This window comes from Anser anser, assembly GCF_964211835.1.
Source record: "Anser anser genome assembly, chromosome: 4".
NCBI lineage: Eukaryota > Metazoa > Chordata > Aves > Anseriformes > Anatidae > Anser > Anser anser.
In genome coordinates, this window is record NC_139724.1 from 27160417 (window position 1) to 27185585 (window position 25169).

The 25169-nt window shown below is 43.7% G+C and overlaps 3 protein-coding genes and 1 long non-coding RNA gene across 20 annotated transcripts in view; 1 reads left to right on the plus strand and 3 right to left on the minus strand.

Moving 5' to 3' along the window:
• LOC310898447 (uncharacterized protein) overlaps positions 1-6542 on the minus strand; it is a gene marked incomplete at its 5' end in the record, with an annotated part of 290282 nt that extends 283740 nt beyond the window's left edge. For all 14 annotated transcript variants that reach the window (XM_083833594.1, XM_083833593.1, XM_083833602.1 and 11 more), the window contains one exon: positions 3968-6542. In XM_083833594.1, coding sequence (XP_083689720.1) covers positions 4470-6542 — 2073 coding nt within the window. In that variant the 3' untranslated portion in view covers positions 3968-4469. The remainder of the gene's footprint in view (positions 1-3967) is intronic.
• Positions 6543-10588: 4046 nt separating this feature from the next.
• LOC310898459 lies at positions 10589-14312 on the minus strand. The gene is made up of 3 exons (XR_014583316.1): positions 14089-14312; positions 12050-12200; positions 10589-10687 (listed from the first exon to the last, which is right to left on the minus strand). It is a non-coding gene; the product is annotated as an uncharacterized lncRNA (long non-coding RNA).
• A 74-nt stretch (positions 14313-14386) lies between these two features.
• On the plus strand, positions 14387-20024 carry HPF1 (histone PARylation factor 1). Its single transcript, XM_083833615.1, has 8 exons — positions 14387-14512; positions 15420-15579; positions 16182-16368; positions 16876-16974; positions 17752-17902; positions 18628-18715; positions 19292-19464; positions 19832-20024. The coding sequence occupies exons 1-8, from the start codon at positions 14453-14455 to the stop codon at positions 19961-19963; spliced, it is 1050 nt and encodes a 349-aa protein (XP_083689741.1). The 5' UTR covers positions 14387-14452; the 3' UTR covers positions 19964-20024.
• Positions 20025-21561: 1537 nt separating this feature from the next.
• The window catches only part of CLCN3 (chloride voltage-gated channel 3), a 61758-nt gene continuing 58150 nt past the window's right edge, over positions 21562-25169 (minus strand). For all 4 annotated transcript variants that reach the window (XM_083833587.1, XM_083833585.1, XM_083833588.1 and 1 more), the window contains one exon: positions 21562-24628. In XM_083833587.1, the coding sequence (XP_083689713.1) occupies positions 24538-24628 (91 nt within the window). In that variant the 3' untranslated portion in view covers positions 21562-24537. The remainder of the gene's footprint in view (positions 24629-25169) is intronic.

Genomic DNA, 25169 nt, shown 5'->3' on the forward strand with positions numbered 1-25169 from the left:
AGTGTACACATACTGAAGAATTTCTTCTAAATATCTAATCTAAATCTACCGTATCTTGGTTTAAAACCATTGTACCTTGTTCTATCACTATACAGCCTGGTAGAGTCCCTCTCCAGCTTTCATGCAGGCCCCCTTTAAGTACTGGAAGGCTACTACAAGGTCACCCCAGAGCTTTCTCTTCTCTAGGATAAACAAACCCAGCTCTCTCAGCTGTTCTTCACAGGAGAGGTGCTCCAGCCCTCTGATCATCTTCATGTCCCTCCTCTGGATCCACTCTAACAGGTCCATGTCTTTCTTATGCTGGGAGCCCCAGGGCTGAACCCTGTCCAGGTGGGGTCTCACGAGATGGAATAGAGGGGGAGAATCACCTCTGTCGACCCGCAAGCTACACTTCTGTTGATACAGCTCAAGATACAATTGGATTTCTGGGCTCTAAATGCACATTGACAGCTCATATTCAGTTTTTCATCCACCAATACCCTCTCCACTGCTCAAAATCTCCTCACCACGAAGCCTGTATTCATGTTTGGGATTGCCCATTTGGATGCCAGCCTGGCTGCTGTTGACAGAAACACACTCCCTCACGGCACTGTACCACCTAGGCACCTTACCAACACCACACCCATCTCACTGAGAACACAAGGGATTATCTCCAACAGGAGGTGGACTCGATGATGCTTGTGGGTCCTTCCTAAGTTGGGGTAGTCTTAGGATTCTGTGACCCCCACAGCAGTAATGGCTACAAAACTTGTTTGAGGGTTATTTATCTGAAAATGTAAACTACTGCCTCTTGGGGTGTTAAAATACAAACATGGTTTTACCCAGCTCCTTAGGGAGTCTTGCCAGCCAGTTATGGCTAGCAATTTTCTGTCTCTAATGACCAGACAGAAATATGATCAATTCCGCCAATTTAGCTCCTGAATTAAAAGGAGAGAGGGAATTACACTGAGGTGCTTGCCTCCTGACTCACTAGCCTAAGCTGGAATGACTCCGAGCCACTGTTTTCCACTTCCTCACCCCATTATTTCTTAGGGGAGGGAGCCAAGGCATATGTACCAGATGATGATAATATAATCAGTCAAAACTTAGTTAATACTCATCATTTCATTATTTGTATTGATTAACACCCTGGCATCTAGTGACAGCAGAGAATGAATTGAATTACACTGCACATTAGGAAACTGTCCCACTAAATCAGGGTTGTAAAACTCGAGATGAGGAATAGTATGTGTAAAAACAAATACAAAAGACATGACAGTCCTAGAAGTTACTAATCGTATGGCAATGTATGCAGGGTTTGTTTTGGTGGTAAGCATATTATTAAGTGATCCTTCTTCCCTATTAAAAATGTAAAGCCTCACAAGGCGGTATCTCCTAAGAATCTGTTGATTAAGAAACTTGTTATTAGACTCATTTTATTTTTTATGTCTCAGACCAAAGATTTTAGTGTGGCACCCACTTGGTTTTACACATTTTATCTTCCTTACGCATACGCTGCATTTTGTAAACATGCAGGGAAGGGTTTAAGCTGAAAAGTTACAGATAAAGAGAACCACAACACACACAAATAACAAAAGACCTAACTGGAAAATTAATCTTGTATTGATATTGCCTGGCTCAGAAAACAGTGTCCTGCTAGAAATAAAATTGGGTTAGGTTTACTAACAATTCTACTTCTTGTTGGGAAATAGGAAATACCTTGTTGGATAGGTGTTTACATTAGCAGCTCCTTACATGAGTACATTCTTACGGGAAGACTCTTAACTTCCCAGGATAATACATTCAGCTGAACTGAGCCTGACCAGTGCTTTGAAAGTACTTAGCTGTGCTTCCTAGTAAACTAGGTAAATTATAATGGTCTGTTTGTTATCTATAGATCTTAACTGCTGTGTAAGGCAAATGGTCCTACTTAAACTGTAGTTGGGTACAATTGCAGGAGTAAAAAAGAAATTAAATGTAGAATAGGGTGGTTGTAGGGGTCAGAGTTCCGAGCACTAATTTATGCAATCAGAACAGTTTTCCTATATTCAATATAGAGCAGAAAGGCAGGCTTTGGCTCGCAGTAAAATACTACTGCCAACTTAAAATCAGAGTCTACTGCTAGCTACCAGATCTAAATAAACAGTGGTTCAAAATGCTGGATTACAACAGTACCAGGCTGTGAGTTTACATTTCTGCCAAGAGTTGTTATTGAAAGGCTCTCTGAACTGATGCCAAAATAATATTAATCACTACAGTAAAATGCATATGTGACTTCAAGCCCTTCACAGCAAACTACCGTATATCTTCATCCATATTCTAGTTTAAACATTCACTGTACAAAGCAACATGAAGCTTCCAGGATTTCTCAGGAAATAGATGGCCTGCAATATCCTGATGAGTTTTCCTCCAGTGACACGATTTTTTTTTTCATCCTCCCACTGCGTTTTCTTCTTTCATTCATCATGTATATATAGCCTACCTCACGGAACTGCAAGGGGAGCTGGCGGGGATCCAGGACAACCTGTCAGCACAGGCAGCACTAAGATGGTGACTCAGCAGAGGCACCGAGTGTCTTTGCAGTCTGCTGCGGCACTGCTTGCTCACAACCTTCCTGAAGGCAAATCTCTCATCTTTTACACTGAATGTGTCCACAGTTCCTGCTCATCCTTATTTTGATGGAAAGGAGGACATGTCCTCCTTTGAACCTGAAAACATGGAGCTGCCCTACAGAAGCTAATAACCCTACGACCAGAAGCTCTGTGTGATCTAAGGATTATTTAAGGCTTAACCTGAGGAGGAGGCTGGTAATTTTGTAAAGCAACTCATTAAGAACCAGATCTCCACTTAAACTGCAATATTAAAAACTATTTACGAATAGCATAATGTCACTCTTTGTGTGATGCTGCATTCTATACAACCATACAAAACAGCTGACATAAAAATCCAACATACTTGGTACGTATGCAGGGATTGCTTACAGAAAACTTACATTAGCTGGAGTTAAGAAGCAGGCTGTCTCCTAAAGGAGCTATACTGAATGGTACACAAGCACATCTGCCCGGCCGATCGTGTATTAAGATACTTTGTCTTGGCTCTTCAAAATTCTGTTTTTTTAATAACAAGAATTTAAATGGCTCCCTCTTGTGGCAAGAGAAATGCAGTGTCACGTTCTGCAAAAGCTAGTAGTTGCTGAACAGAAATTAAATGTCTATGTATTTATATTGCATAGTCTAGTCATCAGTACCTTACAGTGAATGATGAGGAGACTGCACACACCTATTCCTTACTGCTTAGGTACTCCTGAAATTATCTAAAACCAGTAACTAAGCGTGGCTTGAATGGTTCCCCCTAAATTGTATAAACTTAAGAGTATGGAAAAACAGATGGTGAACTACATGCATCACACCCCATCTAACCTGGTAGAGCAGAGCAGACTTTGTGTCTTGCACAGAACTCTGCCCTTAAGTCTCTGGAACACCTGAGCACAGTCTCTGAACAGAATAGCTTTATTTCTGATATTTCCTTCACAGAAGGGCAAATCTGAACCTTGCAAGGGGTGGGAGGAAAGAAATTAACTCTTAAAGAAAGCTTTGAGCATAAGTGAGTCAGTGAATGGCAGGGAAGAAGCATAAACCAGATTTCAACAACTCTGCTGATCTTTCCTTCTTTCTAGAATCTAGTAGCTGATAAAAGCTTTCGCTCAGCCTTTTAACTCTCGAAGGCTTTCTTCACAATAATTAATAACTATTGTTGTGGTTTAACCCGGCTGGCAGCTAAACACCACACAGCCGTTCGCTCACCCTCCCCCCTCCCTCTCTGGGATGGGGGAGAGAAATGGGAAAGTGAAGCCAGTGAGTTGAGACAGAGACAGTTTATTAAGACAGGAATATAATAATAACAATAATAATAATAATAGTGATAATGATAATAGTATTAATAATAATAATGTGTAAGAAAACAAGTGATGCACAATGCAATTGCTCACCACCCGCTGACCGATGCCCAGCCTATCCCCGAGCAGCCGGCCCCCCACCCCGGCCAGCCACCCCTATATATTGTTTAGCATGACGTCAGATGGTATGGAATACCCCTTTGGCCAGTTTGGGTCAGCTGTCCTGGGTCTGTCCCCTCCCAGCTCCTGCTGCACCCCCAGCCTGCTCGCTGGCAGGACAGAGCGAGAAGCCGAAAAGTCCTTGGCCTGGTGTAAACAATGCTCTGCAACAATTAAAACATCAGCATGTTATCAGCGCTCTTCTCATCCTAATCCAAAACATAGCACCCTACCAGCTACTATGAGGGAAAATTAACTCTGTCCTAACTGGAACCAGGACAGATATCCACCCCTTATTCCATACCATTTATGTCATGCTCAGGTTACACTCTTTCCAATACATTCTGATTAATCACCATTTTCATCTATGATATATAGCAATCATGGTAGTGATGACATACAGTATTATATAATAATTAACATACTACAATTCAACTCATGGGCTATTCTCACCCAGTATCAAATCCCCTTGAGGTACACACCGGACCTCCCCATTCTTTTGCATTACCCACCAAGCGCATCCAGGTCCCTGAGCAAAAGCAATTCCACGAATGGGTTTGCCTTTTCCTGAGGCAGGAGTAGCCCAGACTGTTTTACCCAGCATGTTTCTTACGTGCACTACAGGAACTTTATCCCCTTCTACAGTGCGTAACAGGTTTGATTGGGCAGGTCCAGCTCGGTTGGCAGATCCCCTGGTATTGACTAACCAGGTGGCCTTTGCCAAATGTGTATCCCAATTTTTGAATGTCCCAGCACCCATTGCTTTCAGTGTAGTCTTCAACAGTCCATTGTATCGTTCAACTTTTCCAGAGGCTGGTGCATGATAGGGGATGTGATACACCCACTCAATACCATGTTCTTTGGCCCAAGCGTCTGTAAGGTTGTTTCGGAAATGAGTCCCGTTGTCTGACTCAATTCTCTCTGGGGTGCCATGTCGCCATAGGACTTGCTTTTCAAGGCCCAGGATAGTGTTCCGGGCGGTGGCATGGGGCACCGGATATGTTTCCAGCCATCCGGTGGTTGCATCCACCATTGTAAGTACGTGGCGCTTGCCGTTGCGGGTTTGAGGGAGTGTGATGTAATCAATCTGCCAGGCCTCTCCATATTTATATTTCAGCCATCGTCCTCCATCCCAAAGAGGTTTTGACCGTTTGGCTTGCTTGATTGCAGCACATGTTTCACAGTCATGAATAACCTGTGCTATAGTGTCCATGGTCAGGTCCACCCCTCGATCGCGAGCCCATCTGTAGGTTGCATCTCTACCTTGATGGCCTGAGGTGTCATGGGCCCATCGGGCTATAAATAATTCACCTTTATGTTGCCAGTCCAGGTCCACCTGAGCCACTTCAATCTTAGCAGCCTGATCCACCTGCTGGTTGTTTTGATGTTCTTCAGTAGCCCGATTCTTGGGCACATGAGCATCTACATGGCGTACCTTTACAACCAGGTTCTCTACCCGGGCAGCAATATCTTGCCACAATGCCGCAGCCCAGATGGGCTTGCCCCTGCGCTGCCAGTTGTTCTGCTTCCATTGCCGTAACCACCCCCACAGGGCATTTGCTACCATCCATGAATCAGTATAGAGATAGAGAACTGGCCACTTTTCTCGTTCAGCAATATCTAAAGCCAGCTGAATGGCTTTCACTTCTGCAAACTGACTCGATTCACCTTCTCCCTCAGCAGCCTCTGCAACTCGTCGTGTAGGACTCCATACAGCAGCTTTCCATCTCCGATGCTTTCCCACAATACGACAGGACCCGTCAGTGAACAAGGCATATTGCTTCTCATTTTCCGGTAGCTTGTTGTACAGTGGGGCTTCTTCAGCACGAACCACCTCCTCCTCTGATGATATCCCAAAGTATTTGCCTTCTGGCCAGTCCATAATCACCTCCAAGATTCCTGGGCGACTGGGGTTTCCTATTCGAGCCCGCTGAGTAATCAGTGCAACCCACTTGCTCCATGTAGCATCAGTTGCATGATGTGTAGAGGGGACCCTTCCTTTGAACATCCAGCCTAGTACCGGCAGTCGGGGTGCCAGGAGGAGCTGCGCTTCAGTACCGACCACTTCCGAAGCAGATCGAACTCCTTCATATGCTGCCAATATCTCCTTTTCAGTTGGAGTATAGCGGGCCTCAGATCCTCTGTATCCCCGACTCCAAAACCCCAGGGGTCGACCTCGAGTTTCCCCAGGTTCTTTCTGCCAGAGGCTCCAGGTGGGACCATTCTCCCCTGCTGCGGTGTAGAGCACATTCTTTACATCTGGTCCTGTTCGGACTGGCCCGAGGGCTACTGCACGAACTATTTCCTGCTTAATTTGTTCAAAGGCTTGTCGTTGCTCAGGGCCCCATTCAAAAGCATTCTTCTTACGGGTTACTTGGTAGAGCGGGTTTACAATCAGACTGTAATTTGGAATATGCATTCTCCAAAACCCCACGACACCTAGGAAAGTTTGTGTTTCTTTTTTGCTAGTTGGTGGAGACATAGCTGTTATTTTGTTGATCACATCCATTGGGATTTGACGACGTCCATCTTGCCATTTTATTCCTAAAAACTGGATCTCTCGTGCAGGTCCTTTAACTTTATTCTATTTTATGGCAAAACCGGCCTTCAGAAGGATTTGGACTATTTTCTTCCCTTTCTCGAAAACTTCTTCTGCAGTGTCACCCCACACAATGATGTCATCGATGTACTGCAGGTGTTCAGGAGCTTCCCCCTGCTCCAGCGCAGACTGGATCAGTCCATGGCAAATGGTAGGGCTGTGTTTCCACCCCTGGGGCAGCCGATTCCAAGTATATTGGACTCCCCTCCAAGTGAAAGCAAACTGTGGCCTGCACTGTGCTGCTAGAGGGATGGAGAAAAATGCATTAGCGATATCAATTGTGGCATACCACTTGGCTGCCTTTGATTCCAGTTCATACTGGAGTTCTAGCATGTCCGGCACTGCAGCACTCAGTGGTGGCGTGACTTCGTTCAGGCCACGATAGTCCACTGTTAGTCTCCACTCACCATTAGACTTTCGCACTGGCCATATAGGACTATTAAAAGGTGAATGAGTCTTGCTGATCACTCCTTGGCTCTCCAGTTGACGAATTAGCTTATGGATGGGACTCAGGGAGTCTCGGTTGGTGCGATATTGCCGCCGGTGCACAGTTGTGGTAGCGATCGGCACTTGCTGTTCTTCAACCCTCAGCAACCCCACAACAGAAGGGTCCTCTGAGAGACCAGGCAAGGTAGACAACTGTTTAATGTCCTCTGTCTCCAAGGCAGCTATGCCAAAAGCCCAGCGGAACCCTTTTGGGTCCTTGAAATATCCTCTTCTAAGATAGTCTATGCCAAGGATGCACGGAGCATCTGGGCCAGTCACAATACGATGCTTTTGCCACTCATTACCGGTTAGACTCACTTCAGCCTCCAATACAGTTAACTGCTGGGATCCCCCCGTCACACCATAAATACAGATGGGCTCTGGCCCTTTATAGCTTGATGGCATTAGAGTACATTGTGCACCGGTGTCTACCAAAGCCTTATACTTCTGTGCGTCTGACGTGCCAGGCCATCGAATCCACACAGTCCAATAAACTCGATTGTCCCTTTCCTCCCCCTGGCTGGAGGCAGGGCCCCTCTAGTCCTGGTCAGAATCTTCGTTTCTGTGTTTAAAGGACTGCCTGCTGGAAGTTGGAGCAGCAAACTTTTCAGAGAACTCCTTTTTCCCAATTGTTTTCCTTTGCAATTCACGTACCCATGCCTCTAGGGTCGCAGTAGATTTTCCATCCCATTTTCTCATGTCCTCTCCATGGTCACGTAGGTAAAACCACAGGGTGGCGCTGTGTGTGTGCCCACCATATTTTCTTCCTTGCATAGATGAACGTTTACCCCTAATAGCTGAGACACTGGTTTGTACAGGTGGGGAGGAAAATAATCTCTCTTCAAGTTGGTGGATCTTTTCAGAAAGTTTCTCCAAAGTATTCTCTTTTAGCTGGTGGACACTGGTTCGTTCAGGTGGAGGGGAAGATAATCTTTCTTCAAGTTGGTGGATCTTTTCAGAAAGTTTCTCCAAAGCATTCTCTTTTAGCTGGTGGACACTGGTTCGTTCAGGTGGAGGGGAAGATAAATTCTCTTTAAGTTGGTGGACCTCTTCAGAGAGTTTCTCCACAGCTGAGACACAGGCCTGTAGGGAAGAGGAGAGAATTCCTTCGTACTGCCGGAGTATTTTAGTCACTTCATTCACTGTGGGATTCTCCTCCGCTTTCCAGGCTAGTATTGCCAATGAGCTGGCATATGATGATGGTGCACTCCGTACAAACTTCCGCCACATGGGTGGTGTACACCGGACTGCATCTGGATCTGCGGATGTTTGTGCGTCGTCTAGGGCCTTATAAATTACTTCCCGTACGGCCAATTCCCTCAGGTACTGAATTCCCTTCTCCATGGTGGTCCATTTGCCTGGTAGACATACAAGTTCTTCCTTGAAGGGATACCTTTCCTGCACAGCTGACAGGAGACACCTCCAGAGGCTGCGAGATCATGCTCCATCTCCAATTGCTTTGTCAATGCATGCGTCCCTAGCAAGGGATCCCAGCTGCCTGGCTTCCTTGCCCTCTAATTCCACATAATTGGCTCCCGTGTCCCAGCACCGGAGCAGCCAGGTGACAAGCTGCTCACCTATACAGCGACCAAAATCTTTTCGCACATCTCGTAGCTCACGCTGGTATAGAGTCCGGGTAGTTACTGTTGATTTTTCGACATCCTCATCCTCATCTTCAGTCTCCTGCACCTTTGATGGCCCAGCCTCGTCTTCACTATGCCCAGACTTAGCAGAAGACTGTCTGCGTTCTAAACGACCTGAGCCTCTATACCATTTTTTCACCTTGTCTACAGGGGCAACTGGCACTGCTACAGCTCGTTTCTCTAACCCAGACACAGGGTCTGCCACAGGGGTTGGAATACCCTCTGCGGGGTCAACTTGCACTGCTACAGCTCGTTTCTCTGACCCAGACACAGGAGTGGGAGCAGCTGCAGGAGCTGGAGCTGCTGCAGGGGCTGGAGTGGCTGCGGGAGCTGGAGCTGGAGCAGCTGCAGGAGCTGGAGCTGGAGCAGCTGCAGGAGCTGGAGCTGGAGCAGCTGCAGGAGCTGGAACTGGAGCGGCTGCAGGAGCTGGAGCTGGGGCGGCTGCAGGAGCTGGAACGGCTGCAGGAGCTGGAACTGGAGTGGCTGCAGGAGCTGGAGCTGGAGCGGCTGCAGGAGCTGGAACTGGAGCGGCTGCAGGAGCTGGACCTGGAGCGGCTGCAGGAGCTGGAGCGGCTGCAGGAGCTGCAGCTAGGTTGATAGTAGCATCAATTGCAGCTCGATAGGCACAAGCCAGACCCCAGCACGCTACAGTGATTTGTGTCACTTTGGAACTGCCAGAGTCATGACACCTTTTTTTCAAGCATTCTGCCAGCTTTTTAGGATTTTGCAGTTGTTCAGGGGTGAATGTCCAAAACACTGGAGGTGACCACTGCTCTAGAAACCTGCCCATATCCTCCCACACTCCCTGCCACTCGCAGCTATCCCACCTCAAGACAGATCTCTGGATGAGATTCCTAAGTAGTTGTTTAACCCTCAACAAAACCTGAAGCGCATTCAGGACACATAACAACAAGAGCAGGCTGGTCTGAGTATCCCAAGGATATTCAACATCTCGGAGAACCACCGTAACTAGCTCGGGGGATAAGAGGGTGGTGGTGAAGGAGAAAGGGAGAGTGAACAGGTAGGGAAACATGTCTTCCCCTGTCCCCTTCACAGATTGGCTCCCTAACGAAAACAGGCAATAGGTGTAATTGCTAATAGTTTCCGAGATATGGGTTCCAAAGTATATAGTCGATGTCAGTGCTGAGTACAAATACCAGGTTAAAGTCATGACCAGATATTTCATCATTTCATAAGCCATTGTTACACCGCACAGTACCATAACAATCTTAAACCAGGGCCCGGAAAGGATAAACAGTGCAACAGGGAGCACATAAAGAAAGTAACGCGCTATAAAACTCAATTTGGAATACAGGTACAGCAGACTGGAGATTAAGGCAATCAACATCGTGACTAGCAACTATTAAGCAGGTCCAATACTTATACCAATTTTAGTTTAACACACTCTGGTCAAATTTGTCGATATCTCAACCCTTCGAGCCCCACGTTGGGCGCCAAAAAGGGCTGTTGTGGTTTAACCCGGCTGGCAGCTAAACACCACACAGCCGTTCGCTCACCCTCCCCCCTCCCTCTCTGGGATGGGGGAGAGAAACGGGAAAGTGAAGCCGGTGAGTTGAGATAAAGACAGTTTATTAAGACAAGAATATAATAATAACAATAATAATAGTGATAATGATAATAGTATTAATAATAATAATGTGTAAGAAAACAAGTGATGCACAATGCAATTGCTCACCACCCGCTGACCGATGCCCAGCCTATCCCCGAGCAGCCGGCCCCCCACCCCGGCCAGCCACCCCTATATATTGTTTAGCATGACGTCAGATGGTATGGAATACCCCTTTGGCCAGTTTGGGTCAGCTGTCCTGGGTCTGTCCCCTACCAGCTCCTGCTGCACCCCCAGCCTGCTCGCTGGCAGGACAGAGCGAGAAGCCGAAAAGTCCTTGGCCTGGTGTAAACAATGCTCTGCAACAATTAAAACATCAGCATGTTATCAGCGCTTTTCTCATCCTAATCCAAAACATAGCACCCTACCAGCTACTATGAGGAAAAATTAACTCTGTCCTAACTGGAACCAGGACAACTATGAAACGAAAAAGATTTTGACACAGAATGGGGCATGTTTTGGTAGCTTTGGATATTAAGCAATGATCTTGGGAACATACAGGAAAAATCGTTATAAGACACATGAAGGTTTTGGTGACTTCAAAGGGTAAATTAAATGTATACACAGGAAATATCTACCACAGCTTTTAAGTAAGCAGGTCTGAAAAGTTTTGTTGTTTTTTTTTTTTTTTTATCAAGACAACAGAGTGCAGTTTTGTACTCTCTCACAGAAGCTGTTACTGCGTATTTATGAATGCTTTAAAATTAAAGAAAAAAGGCTAGGCTCTCTGCATATTAGGACTAATGCAGATGGCCTTAGAGCTTGATAAAGCTACTTTGCAGATTGATCTCTGAGATAATCTCTGATAATGCTGATTCAGAAGTCTGATAGCATAGGCACAGGAGACTGTTTACAGGTTTGAAGTAGGGAGCTCTAAAATGCTTTATTGTATATTCTGCTTTAGTTGCTCATCCTTTGTAAAAATTCTTCCATGTCACAGCTTTAGAGGTTGTTAAAAGAAGGGATGTCAACACAGTTAGCAATACCATATTATAGAAATGCTTTCAAGTCTATGACTTGAGAGGTGAGAACAAATTGTTTGGAGGTAGGTACGCACAGATGGAGCTACTGCTTATTTACAGAGAGAAAAAAATACAATAGTGCACTGAATAATCATTTTGTATCTTGCAGTGTTGTTTTTTGTTTTGTTGTGTTTTCAGAGGGGGCCTGCATGGTAAAACTGTGCGGAGTCTCACAATCTCTTATTTCTAAAATTCAGAGAGGAGCTGATGAGCATAAAGACTTAACTGAAGAGTAACTGATAGTTTATCAAACCTAAAGCGTGTACTTAAGTTCAGAACTGCTGTCCTGAAAACCACTTCTTAGCTGCCACCTGGGTCTAGATACATCTAATCTCAAAAATGCCCCTCTTATCTATCCGGTCAAGCTTTCTGAATGTACCACACCATGGTCTTAACTGAACCAAGCTAACTGCCTCGTAGCTTAAGCCTGATGGGATAGGATCAGGCAAGTGGGCACTTCATCTCCTATTTCTCACAGGGTACTCATTCCAAAATTGTTTGTAAGATTTATATAAAAGGACAGTGAGTTACACTACACATCTATATGTTCATAAATATGTATACATGCATATATATGTATATAGATGCAAAATGAGTGCTCATTTTACTTTAAATATGGTCAAACACTGTTGCTCTTACCCAATAACCTAGTGGCTGGGGCACCTGCCTGGAAGCATGAGGTGATTTACTATCTTTCCTCCTAGATTTTGTGCCTCCTTCTTTCCTGGGGTATCACCAAACCGGAGACTACTCTAGAGGAGAGGTGCTTGCTTTCAAGCTTTTATAGCTTCTGTGGAGAAAAAAAAAAAAAAAAAGAAAAATAAACTGATCTATAAAGCTCACAGGAGTTGTATCTTCAGTGAAGTGGTGATGGCCTTACAGCTTGGGCTTTTGAGGCCTGTCACTATTAACACTATGCCAATGCTGAAGTATTTCTCTAGTTAACTTGCATTTTTCCAGCATAGCTCTGCTTTGTGAGATTTTGGCATATCTACAATGGGTCCATCGTAAGGTCACTTCACACCTCTACTACTTCTCTCGCAATGCTGGAATGCCAAATATCATAAGAGGCAAATGTCAAACTGACAAAATGTCAAACTGAGAAAAGTTTTCAGTTTTCCACCTGTGAAAAGGTTCTGTGTTCTTCTCGACTCAGTATATAAAAGCCTTCACGATGATTTCATTCAGTTGTTATGTAGCAGAAGACTAATGTGGCAAGAATACACACTTGAGACTATAGGCTAGGGCATGAGGCATGTTTGAACTATCCTTCTCATGTAGCTCTTGCATTCAACTTAGTAAAATTCCACTTGTGGAACTGACAATGATTACTTTAAGTGTTTATTTCAATAAAAACCGGGAAGAGGAGGGCTTGAAAAGTCTCTGCAAAGCTACGGGTTTGGAGATGAGGTTAATCAAGGGATTAATTAGTTCCTTAAGGCTGCCTCCTAAAGGAGCTATACTGTACACAAAGTCATCAACCTGGCCAATACTATATTAAGATACTTTGTCTTGGTTCTTCAAAATTCTTTGCCTTTTTTAATAACTAACTACTCACAGCTAATTCCTTAATTAACCTCACCTTGCAATGGGAAAAAAGCCAATCCTGAAATAGTAAAGGGTGGCAGAACCTAGTACTCATCATTAGATTTAATGCTGAAATGGGAAATATCAGTGCCTCAGGTGTCACTGAACCAATTTGTTGCATGAAGTATGAATTTCAGTAAGGTAAGCTACAGTATATAATGGATACTCCTTTTTTTACTTCTTTTTTTTTTTTTTGGGGGGGGGGGGGGAGCAGGCTTTATTCTCCTAAGAATTAAGAACCCAAAGTCACCTCCACCAGGCTACTGAGGAAAACGCCATTCCTTCAGGTGCCCTTTCATCATGCTTACACTACAGTTAAGGTCTGGTATCCTGGAAATTATGGAGCAACAGTGAGACTAATATTAGAAAACACATCCCAGAGAAACCTCAGGGCAGTCCTCCTTACACTTCCCACAAGAAATTTAGGTTTGTGGTTTGTTAGCAAGCTCTTGCATCTTGATTCTGCTTAACCTCAGGTTATGAAACGTAATCCATCCCTTAGATGAAGTTCAAATTTGGAATTTAATATTCCTTCCGTGTGTTTGCAGGATTTTTGAAAATAATTCAGTACATATGTTGATTTAAACATCAGTTTCCCCAGCTGAAGGAGGAGACTTTGTCCCTGACTGCCCTGTACCTCTGTGGTATCAACCCATGTTTTCTGTGAAGTACCTACCTATTTTTTACAGATAGGAAACATCCTCAGTCAGGATCAAGTTTCCTGTAACATACTTTGCAACTTTTTATAGCGAATGTTGTAGCCAGACTTAAAATTATCAGGCTTTTGTGTCAGTTGCATCACTAAAACCAATGCTAAGCTGTCAATGTTATATATGGCCAAATTACACTGCAGCATATTCCTAGATAGAAGCTAATAACCTGGGTCACTGCAAATACTGTAGCCAACAGTTGTTCTTAAGGGACTGCAAGACTTAAAACAAACAAAAAAAAAAAAGTGATGGTGACTCCACCACCTCCCTGGACAACCCGTCCCAATGCCTGACTGCTCTTTCTGAGAAAAAATGTCTCCTCATTTCCAACCTAAACCTCCCCTGGCGCAACTTGAGGCCTTTAGTCCTGTCACTAGTTACCTGTGAGAAGAGGCCGACCCCCAGCTCCCCACACCTTCCTTTCAGGTAGTTGCAGAGAGCAATGAGGTTCAGGAGAGCCTCCTCTTCCCCAGACTGAACAACCCCAGCTCCCTCAGCCGCTCCTCACAGGACTCGTGAGGCGTGCCGCAGGTCTCCCAGCCCTGCCTCTCCGCGCAAAGCCCTTCAGCAGCCCACCACCGCCCACCCGCGCGAGCCACCTCAAAGCCCCCCCCTCAGCCCCCTCCCGGCCGTTTAACGGCGGGCTCCCCCTCCCCGGCGGGCGGGGCGTGCGCAGGCGCGGGGCCGCGGCGCGCGACCTCGGAAGGGGCGGGGCGCGCTGCGCGGCGATGCGGCCGGCGGGAGCATGACAGGGGGCGGCAAGCGGCGGCCGCGCGCGGCGGCGGCGGCGGCGGGGGGCGAGCAGGTGGCGGTTAGCGGGCGCGCGGCGCGGCCCTTGGCGGCGGTTGGCGGCCGTTGGGTGGCGGTTGGCGGGCGGCCCCCGGGCTGAGGGGGGGGCGCTGCGGGCCGCCGCTCGGAGCCCCTAGGCCCGCGTCGGGGCGGGCGGGGAGCCCTGGCGTGCCGTCCCGAGCAGAGGAATAAACCTGGCCTTTTTATGTATAACTTGTTCGTTAGCGTTTAGTTACCTACCAATTTTTAGAGCATCGCAGGGGAAAAGCCCACCTAGGCTTACAGCTGTAGCGGTGTGTGTGCATGGATGGAGCATTTCCATGCCCGTTTTGGTTCGCCTTACATCTTTTTTTCATTATTTTTTTTTTTACAGCAACTTAAACTTTTGGCTGCATCTAAAATGTTAGGCTGTAAACTGCACCAGCTCAGACTGGGAATAGCAGAGTGGCACAGGTAGTAAACACTTGGAGGATTTATGTCCTTCAATCAAGCATGACAAAATTGTGTCCGTTCTTCTAAGTGCTTGTATAACAGGAGTTCCTTAGATGCAGGCTGCTGCGTGGTTAGAAACTGCCATTTTAACATAATGCCAAACTTAGATTAAGATTGCTTAGTCCTTTACTTGATGAGCTCATAAAGGTGCTTCTTTAGGGGCACACTGACCCACTGATATCAAAGTAGTGCTTTGCTATTTTGTACATATTAAGAACTTGTTGGGGAAAACAAGTTGTAACACTTGTTATAACACTCCTAAGGGACTCTCTGCAAAGTAGATGTTCTAATCTGTATGTACGCTGTTTTAAATAACAAGCACGACTTTATGGTCTTGGTCGTTGTTTTTCCATTAATACAGAGGCTTTGTAAAGTTCTTCAGTGGAACTGACAGGAAGCAATGAGGTTAACTTTTCTTTCCCTATCTGCAGTGTGAAAAAAATGGGGATGCCAAGAAGAGAAGGTCAAATCAGGCAGATATACCTGATGCTCTTCGTCAAGAAGCAGAAACGTGCTACCAGCTTAGGCTACCTGAAGACTTCTACCAATTTTGGAAGTTCTGTGAAGAACTAGATCCTGAGAAACCAAGTGGTAGGTTTTTGGATTTTATTTATTTTTTGCCTTTCCTAACTTTCACTCTCAAAAAAAACAGCCGGAAGGTAGGCAAACTGGAGGCTGTCAGATGCGTTCTCATGCTGCTTCAGTTTGCAGCTCAGCTGTCAAGATATTTACTTGAGTATAAACAAGAATACTGGAGATAATCACAAAGATGTCAGTCTACTTCAAGCTTCCTGAAATATAATTAAACCGTGGCACGTCAAGGATTAAATGTTATCTAAATCTGCCTTTCTTGTAGGTACATTTAAAATATTAAATATTGAATTAAAGTTTCCTCGTATCAACTCAGACTTCAACTCCCTAAAATTTATTATATAACAGAATATGAGGTCTCAAGGTGCTCTAGGAATGCCACTTTATTTTCCAATGAAAAGTATAATAACCTAACTCTTAATATCCTAACTCTTGAATGAAAGCTAATTAAACAAAAGAACGTCTCAACTTTCCTTGTCTGATAAACAGTATGTGTGACTGTTTGGATTTATGGATATTTTTGATACGTGAGTGACACAGGAGTGTCTTGATTTAGCTGTGCACCAGCCAGAAATTAAAACAGTTCGTGCTCTGCTTTTCAGATGCACTTGTGTCAAGTGTTGGACTTACACTGGTTGGACCATATGACATTCTTGCTGGAAAACACAAAAAAGCGAAATTAACAGATGTGAACTTCAATCTTCATTGGAGATTCTTCTATGATCCCCCAGAATTCCAGACTATACTTGTTGGGGATAGCAAAACACAGTATCACATGGGATATTTCAGGTATTTAATATATGCTCTTGTTATGATACAGTTGCCTGTTACTTTTTCTCCTCCATGTTTTCCATGACACAGGATTTGAGAATGAAATGTATAAATTAAAATAAACGTCAAATAAATGTCTCTTCTTTAACAGAATATTAACACATGGGTTGGTATCTTTAATAAAATAAGACCAGAGATATTGGAGTTGAAGGTTAGATTTAAATGTTTATTAAACTCGCCCCATCATCCCTCCAGAGCACCTTCTGGTTAGTTTAATCTCTAGCCATAAGACTTAAAAGAAAAAGTCAAGCATTATGAAATAAGGTGAGTCTGCGTTCTCTGTGTGATTATTGATAGGAGCTCCTTTCAAAAGCATACTTTAAGGCTCTACAGTTTTAGACCTAATGTTGCTTTTGTAAGGTCTCTGAAGGAGATGTCAGCATAGTGAGGAGGCAAATTAATTTCACTTTGAAATAGGAGAAATGGACACAGCTTGAATATTTGTATGTACTTTTTCAAAAATAGGGATGTGCCAGATGAGCTTCCGGTGTGGGTTGGTGCAAATGAAGCTAAGAAGAACTGTCTGATTACTCCAGTTGGTGACAATGTATTTGCTGCAGTCAAGTAAGGTTCATATTTACTTCTATTTGTAAAAAGTAGTATAGAAAAGAAACTGTTAATCAGGAGATGTGAGAGGAGATAACGCAGCTACATCTTTCATGCATATGTAAAAATACATTATATATAAAGAGTAACTACAAGAAGCCCCATTTCTGAGCTGGGGCAGGTTAGCATTTATATGAGTATATAATTCTGTACGATTCATGAAGCTTTATGTGGTCCTGCATCATGAACGTAAACAACAGAAGTGTGAATACTCCTGTTTCATGGCCTGTCAGTTAAAAATGGAAAGCTCTCTAAGGACAGATGCATGTCAGTAAGTGAAAGCAGACGGAAGAAAAGATTCTGCAAACAACCCGTGTGAAGTGCAGAGTTAAACAATGACATTTGTTTTGAAAGTCCCACGATGAAACTCATCAATATGTATTTATGTGCATGACTTGGATGACAAAGAGCGTGTAAGTCACTGAAGCAGTAAACTAAATTCTTCAGATAGACGGATGAACAGCGACTGAGTTCGTGAGAATCTTCAGCACCTGCAGATAGCGCAAACCGTATTGTCATGCAAACACAGATAGAAAAGGCCAGAGTACTCTCTCTGTGCCAAACTTTGCTTTTTGTGGTGCTTGTTGTTGAGAGGCTTGCATTCCTAAGTCTGTGTATAAATAAACCCTTGACTGCTAATCTTCATTATAAGATTTGGAGGTTTAGTGATTAGAAGGCTATTCATTTGTTTTTTTTCTGTTTAGCTCTTTTAAGACATGTTTCTTCTGTTTACAGATTATTTTTGTCAAAAAAACTTAAGGAAGTGACTGATAAAAAGAAAAGTGCTGTTTTGAAAGAGATAGATGAAAAACTAACAAGAACAGCAAAAGAATTGGGTTATTCTCTGGAACAAAAAACCATGAAGATGAAACAGAGAGATAAGAAAGTATGACTTTCCTGATCCGCTGGAGAGAACTAAGTTCTGTTAAACTGTTTTTTTCATTTACTTACCTGTTTTTCTTTTTTTTTTCTTCTTTTTTCTTCCTTTTTTCTTTTGTTTTGGAATCCTTCTATTCAGTAAAGAAGCCTCATTTAGGAATATCCAGATCTCTTTCTATAAAACTTCAGGAGAGGGAAGATCAGTACAAGTGTGTTCCAAATAATGGGATTAAATCAAAACACTTTACTCTTCTAAAACATAGCTTGCCAAGTAAGGCATTAAAATAAAGAAAAAAAAAAGGCAGAAATAGTCTGAAACAAATGGGGAGCATGGAGAAGACTGCCTCGTAGTGAAGGTCCATGCGAATGGTTGGGTTGGATCTATGAGAAAGAGTAACATGAAGGATGATTTGTGTTAATAGATTATTTTTTCCATACCTATTAGAAGTAATTATGGCAGCAGGGACGGAGCAAATATAGTAAAATGCACAAAATATACAAGTGACTACAAGCAGTCCTAGATTTCAGAACTTCGCTGGAGTTTCTGGTTATTTGAAACTTCAGTGCTTAAAAATAATTGCAGTATACTTTAAGTTGGCGTCCTTGAGCCTAGACACTGTGTTTGGGTTGGCCACCAGCAGCCAGGTGCTGATGTTGTTTAGTGATGTGAGTGGTTTTATGTCACGGTATTGACTTACGGTACTACGTTTGATTTCCTGGCTCTTTGTTTAGGTGGTGACCAAAACATTTCACGGAGCTGGCCTGGTTGTTCCTGTAGACAAAAATGATGTTGGATACAGAGAACTGCCCGAAACAAATGGTAAAGATATTGTTCACTATATTCTTCTGCTCTGTTTAAGTAGACAGTCTCCAGTCACATACCTGTTTTGCAAAAGCAAATTGCATTCGTGTTTTCTACCTAAAGAATACGAGCAGCTGGGAGTAAAGGGCAGATGTTTTAACTGTCACACTTGAGCAACTAAGTTTGGTTTATATAAGTAAACCAGATGAGAATCAAAGAAACATACTAAATACAAAATAATAATTCCTATAGTAGTAGTTTATACTACTGCACAGCCACGCAGGAAGTAGATTCAAAGAACTGATGTACATTCAGGGATTTGTGGGTTTATTTCTTGTTCCCCCTTCTCTTCTGGTGTTGTAGTAAGCAGAATCAGTTCCTTGATGAAGGTTCAACACGTGAATGCCCATCTCTTTGGGGAACTGAGATGGATGGGCATGGGGTAAGAATGAGCTGCAGAGGAAAAGGGGGGAGCTTTTTATCCCGCAGCTTGTACCAAAATGTGACCTGCAGGTATACTTTTGGCAGAAGCTACTTCCATGCAATATATTTCTCAATTTAAACATTGAAGTATTTCTGCTTTTATTTTCGCAGCTAATCTTAAAAAAATATGTAAGGCCATTGTTGATGCTCCTACTGACGATGAGAGACTGAAAGCATTTGCCCCCATCCAAGAAATGCTCACCTTTGTTCAGTTTGCTAATGACGAGTGCGACTACGGGATGGGATACGAGCTGGGTATGGACCTGTTCTGCTACGGGTCGCATGTAAGTATTACAGCAACCGCACGTCACAACGTTAGGCTTATATGCAGTTACAGCAGCACTGTTTGCTGTCCTGGCCAGTCTGCCTGGCTGTAGCCCTGGAGAGCCGCGTTCCCGTTCTGACGGCAGCCAGGCTCCTGGTGCTGCGGGGGCCAGCGTAGATGCCCGCATTGTGCCCGGGTGCCCAGCCCCAGGCGCAGCACGCCTAAAGCTGCCTCCCCTGCGGCAGAGGCGGGGGGCCGCTGTGTGCGGTAGTGAGGGGCGTGCCCAGTGCCAGTCCCTCGGGGGGCGGCAGGCGCGGGGCGGGCGCTGGCGGTGCGGGTGCCCGCGGCGCGGCGCTGACGAAGGCCGTTGTCTCCTTGTCGCGCAGTACTTCCACAAGACGGTGGCGCAGCTGCTGCCGCTGGCCTACGGCCTGCTGCGGAGGGGCCTCTTCGCACGGATCATCGAGGCGCACCTGGCGCAGCGGCGAGACGAGCGCCTGGACCAGCTGGCGCCGTGACGGGCGGGCGGGGCGGGGCGGGGCGCTCTGTCGGGCCGAGTAAAGCTTGCTTGCACACCCAGCGCCTCGCTCACACTGCGCGTGCGCCGGGCCGGCCGCGGGCGCCTCTAACCTGACGCCGCTGTGGCACCGGGGGAGGGGGGTGGGGTGGGGAGGCTGCGCGCGTAGGGTCGCTGTGGGGGCGGGGACCTCGCCCCATAAGGGCCGAGCCGCGCGGTGCGAGCCCGCTGCTGCCTTCGGGCCGCCCTGCGTCGTTGTCCTCGTCGTTGTCGCTCCGGGCGGCTCGGATGCCGCCCAGCGCCTGCACCAAGTTGGGCCAGAGCAGGCTGCCACTTGGCAGTAACGACAGAGCACCGACTGTGACACTTCTGGGTGCGGCTGACTTAGCAAGAAATGGGATTTAAAAAAAGCAGCACATAGTATTACAAGAGAAAAAGAACACTGCCTTTCCTACCTCACAGCTTTGATGCAATTTTCCACTATTTTCACTAATCTGGACTTCTTAATACAAAGTGACCTTTGCAGAAGATGCAAGTTAATTATCATCATTGGACAGGTGCTCTTCTTCCCCTTTATTGCACGGCTTTAGTCTCAGGCTATTGCTTACGATAACAGTCCAGAAACCAATGGAAACTAACACTTTCTCTTAGCCAACCAGCAAGCCCAGCCATAGTGGAGTGACCGTTCACAGTGGTTTGTTTATCGTTACTGGTGCTGACAGTACTTCTGACAAAGCGCATTGCCCCCTAGCACCATATACTCAAATTTCAACATTGTCCCTTCTTCCGGCAAATGACTACTTCCAAAGCTCCCTTCCTGCATAAATTACTATATAATTCATTTTAGTTCAGCAAACGGCAAAAGCCTATCTCAAATTTTAAATCAGAAAGCTATTTTCAGTTCAGTCATGCGTTACATCTACTTTTGTACACAATTTGATGACACCATCACCCCTCCCTTTCAATCAGCATACAAATGTTGTGTTTATTCCAACAAACATAAGCACACACATACATGAACTTTTTCATGGGCACTCAATTCACTTTTATACACAAAAAGCACATTTCTAAAAATTCAATCTCTTCCCCTCTCCCTCATCTTTTCAGGTTCCAAGCAGATTTTCTTATTAACACCCTGTAAATCACACAAGTATTCACCTTTCACATATTTAAGTATCAAGTCTGAAAACAGTGAGGACTTACAGATCTTCCATTTTTAACTGTTCTTCTCAATTAGAGCTTAATAACTGTAACACCAACCGAAGAAATATTGAAGTGTGGGTACGTCACGAATATGTCAGCAAGAGATGTCTAACTTAACCCTACTTGGAAAAAAAAAAAAAAAAAGGGACTAAAAATGCACTCTGCAGCAACTACATAATTCTGTCTTTTATACAACAGAAGGACCAACCATTTTCAAATTGGGAAGCCAGCTACTCTACAATTATATAACTGAGGCAAATCTGAAAAAGTCTGTTTCAAAAAGTTTTAGCTTGTACTAATTTTATATTAAAAATTCCTAGCTGTTAATTTTGTTTCAGGGAAATTAAATGCAAAAATCAACACAAATACTGAGAAAACATGACAGTCAAAGTAATAAACGGTCATATAGAAGTTTTTAATGTTTGTTTAAATCATCACAGTAATCAGAATTTTTACTGTAATGATATGCAGCTCTACCACACTATTATAAATAAAAACATTAAGATCAATATTAAATACAGCTCTAGGCAACATCACAGATTAACAAAGTATGCATTCTTCATGAACCAGCAACTGATTGGTTTAAAAATAATAATAATGCTGACACTTTCACCCTCCCCATCCACATTTTTTTTTTCAAATTAGGAACTTGAGTAAGGCGCTGGAAGTTTTACATTAGAAAAATTTTGTTGAACAGCAGAGGCACACATACTTCAGTATCAGAATTTCTAATGCATGTTTACCAGGGACATTTTAAATATCAATAGGGAAAGCTTAGCAGCTGAGAACAGTAAACAGATGCACAATTTATATGCAGCACTTGGGATCCATACTGAAATTATAAAACACAGCAGGGGTGTGAACTGTATTTTAATTCAGACAGTACAGTCTGTAGAATCAGGTGCAAATTAATACAGTACATACACAGCAGTGTTTTAGGATGAGGAAAACATCAGAAATGGCAGAGGTTCCAAACTGATTTAAAGCAATTTTTTCTATATGTAGTGCATTTATATTCGTCCACTATTGAAAAAAAAAATAGATAACAGATCAGCATCACTGACAACTTCCAGAGCTGCCTTCTGTATGGGAGCCAAACTCTGCTCTTCATAAAGTTTGTGCAGGTTCACCCAACGTACCAGAACAAACGCTGAACCCCTGGCATTGGCTTTGCTTGGAAGAATACAGCCTGTTGCTGCAACGCAACAGCCTCAACACAGCCGGACTCCATTTCAGCTCCACAGCTGCTGTTCGTACAGGGGCTGATCACACTGAGCCCACTGGCACGTTACACTTTCTACTGGTTCCAGTTACTGCAGGAGATGAGATAGATGGCAGTTTTACACTCTGAAAATAGGCTAAAATCCAGCAGAGCACTTAAAGCACTGACATTATTTTGGAGCTTGCCAGCAGTACCAGGGTGTTGTTTCAGGATGTTACCATTCTTTAAGACAAAGTCATGCCGAGTACTTTGCTGAGAAAAGACGTTTGAGGTAACTATGACAAACGCTTTAGAGATGCCCAAGATTTTAGACATTAACCGTCTAAACCTCTGGAGTCCTGTGGGCATAACTGTTAATAAGGAAATTTTATCTAGCTACATATTGTGAAACATGATTCTGTAAGTTCTGCAAGCCGTATTTCTTAGGGTTTTTCCTCCCTGCTTCACTTATGGCACACTGCCTTTGTGTCCGCACGTGTTTGTGACAGTTTGAAAAAATAACTGAAACAAATTAATTGGTGACTGAAAGAAAGAAGTTCGGATGTTAGGAATCGGTCAGTTCACCTGCTGCCGCCCTGTGTGGTGCTGCTCAACTTTGAAGTCCTGCCAAACGTTCAAGTACTGGATTTGATTCTGGCCTGCCACTCATCTTCAGTGGCTACATATCATTTATAGCTCTAAATACTTGGAAAAAGAAGTCAAAAGCAATCTAATACTTATAGTTGCTTTTTATTATTTTTTAAAACCCTGAAGTTTTATTCCTTTTAATAATATTTCTAGTATTACTGTTCCAGTTATCTGCTCAAAAAGTAACGGCAGTGAAAGTTACATTTGAAAATGATCTTATATGCATGTTGGATCATAAAGAAACCATTTTGTTTAAACCTTTCATCTAGTTGTAAACATTTGCTAATCCTCCATTACTCAGAGAGGATTGTGAATTATTCTATAAAATCACATTAAAAAGGTAATTAGTCATGTGAGATATTAACTGATTTGTATTTAATAGATTTTTTAATTCATAAAAATATAAATAAAGAATGGTAAAACTTCAAGAAAAAGAATATACATTTAGTGCAAGTTATGAGTTACATTTCTTCCTACCATGTCAGCAGTGGAACATCTTTTGTGGAGAAGAAAAAATAAAAATGAGCAGTCTCAAATTTTACAAGGGGGGGAAAAAAATATCTCCAGTGTTGTAGCATGCAATTTTTACCAGATACACGTATACAGAATTGTTCCAGCTCTTAACTAGTAGATAGCAGTACTTTTCCTTATACTGCACAACATTGGTATATATCCTAGTGTTTTCAATAATACAAAAATTGCATAAGACCAGGTCACATTATTGATATTTTCTGCAGCAAAAACAGTATTTTTCTCTGAAACTCTAGTTTCACGTTTCATTTTTCTCATATGACAGCGCGTGGGCTGAAAGATGTCTCGCATGGTTCTTGCAAGGTATTACCTGTTCCATCTGTTTTTGTCGCAGTGGATCTGTACTGCCCCAAGCATTTCATGATGTACAAACTTACACGTTTAATGGCACAAGAAAAACCTCCCTTCTTGTGATCCAACCTCAGTAACTCACAGTACATCTCAATATGAGAAACAACTGCTTCAAAAGGGCACACCAATTTTAAAGAGGCTTTGTTACGGCTCAGGAGAGAGAGAAATAAAGCTCTTCTGGAATGTAGAAAGGTGACGTGTAATAATTATACATTTCATGAGTTAACACAACAGTTTTCAGTGGTAAAAAGGGCAAGACCTTTCAATCTCCATAAGATGGCTCAATTCGGAATGATCCCTCCAGAAACAGGGACTAAGAACACATCTCTTCAATGCTGAAGTACCAGGCTGGGGCTGGAGAATTGCACCACCTCGCACGGCTCTCCCACTGCACTATCATGGCAGACCTGACGCCTCGGGACGCATCCAGTGCAGGACAGCAGCTCTCCCTTCCCACGCTCCCATCAGCCTTCCTCCTCTCCACAGCTTCCCCCAGACCAACTCCTGATTTCCAGCAGCACTGTTACGCAAAAACCCAGCTCTCGTTTCTGATTTTAGAAGTATCTCCCAAGACTAAAGTGTTGTGCTATTCAACAAATGAACCTCCTCTTCAGTTTCCTCTCTCTCCTCAGCTATGGGTTTCAGTTGAACATTATTGAGGCGGGGTCTTGGTTTGCCGTCTGGGCCATATGACGGAGGATATCTTTTTTTGTTATAATACCAAGGAGGCGCCTGAAAAGTACAAATGGAAGACCGATGTTAATCCAAGCAGGAAAATAAGAAACCAGAACAACATCTGTAGCCAAGTCCTTTTTGTTGACAGGGATAGAGCAAAAGTAAACAGCCTGATTTTCTTATTTAGACAAAAACATTTTATTAATCAAAATACTGAGTAACCACCAGTTTGTTAAAACACAGCAATGCTGAGACACCACATTGGATGGTCTCTGACAGCTGCAGGCCATTTTAATGAAATACAAGTAATACAAGTAGAGACCATGACGATTTTTATTTAACTTTGTTTCCACAAAAAATGAATTTTTGATTAGCATATGCCAACAAAAAAGTAAAAAAAAAAAAGGGGGGGGACAAAGAAAAAAGAGGTATGAAAAAGAAGTGATACTGATCCCATTTCAAAAGGGATGTATGTGCCAGCCTAGCCATCAGAAGTGATGTATCACTTGATGGCCCAAAAATCCTAATAGCAAATTGAACTCCCCTTCCCTCCTTTTTTTAAAATCATAAGAATCTTTGTAGTCTGATGCACTGGCTC

Excerpts from the sequence above, each read along its gene's own strand:
- HPF1 (XM_083833615.1), top strand. The coding sequence starts at position 14,453 with ATGACAGGGGGCGGCAAGCGGCGGCCGCGCGCGGCGGCGGCGGCGGCG. Across the intron at positions 14,513-15,419 it reads CGGCGGCGGGGGGCGAGCAG|TGTGAAAAAAATGGGGATGC; the intron begins GTGGCGGTTAGC and ends CCCTATCTGCAG. Across the intron at positions 15,580-16,181 it reads AGATCCTGAGAAACCAAGTG|ATGCACTTGTGTCAAGTGTT; the intron begins GTAGGTTTTTGG and ends TCTGCTTTTCAG.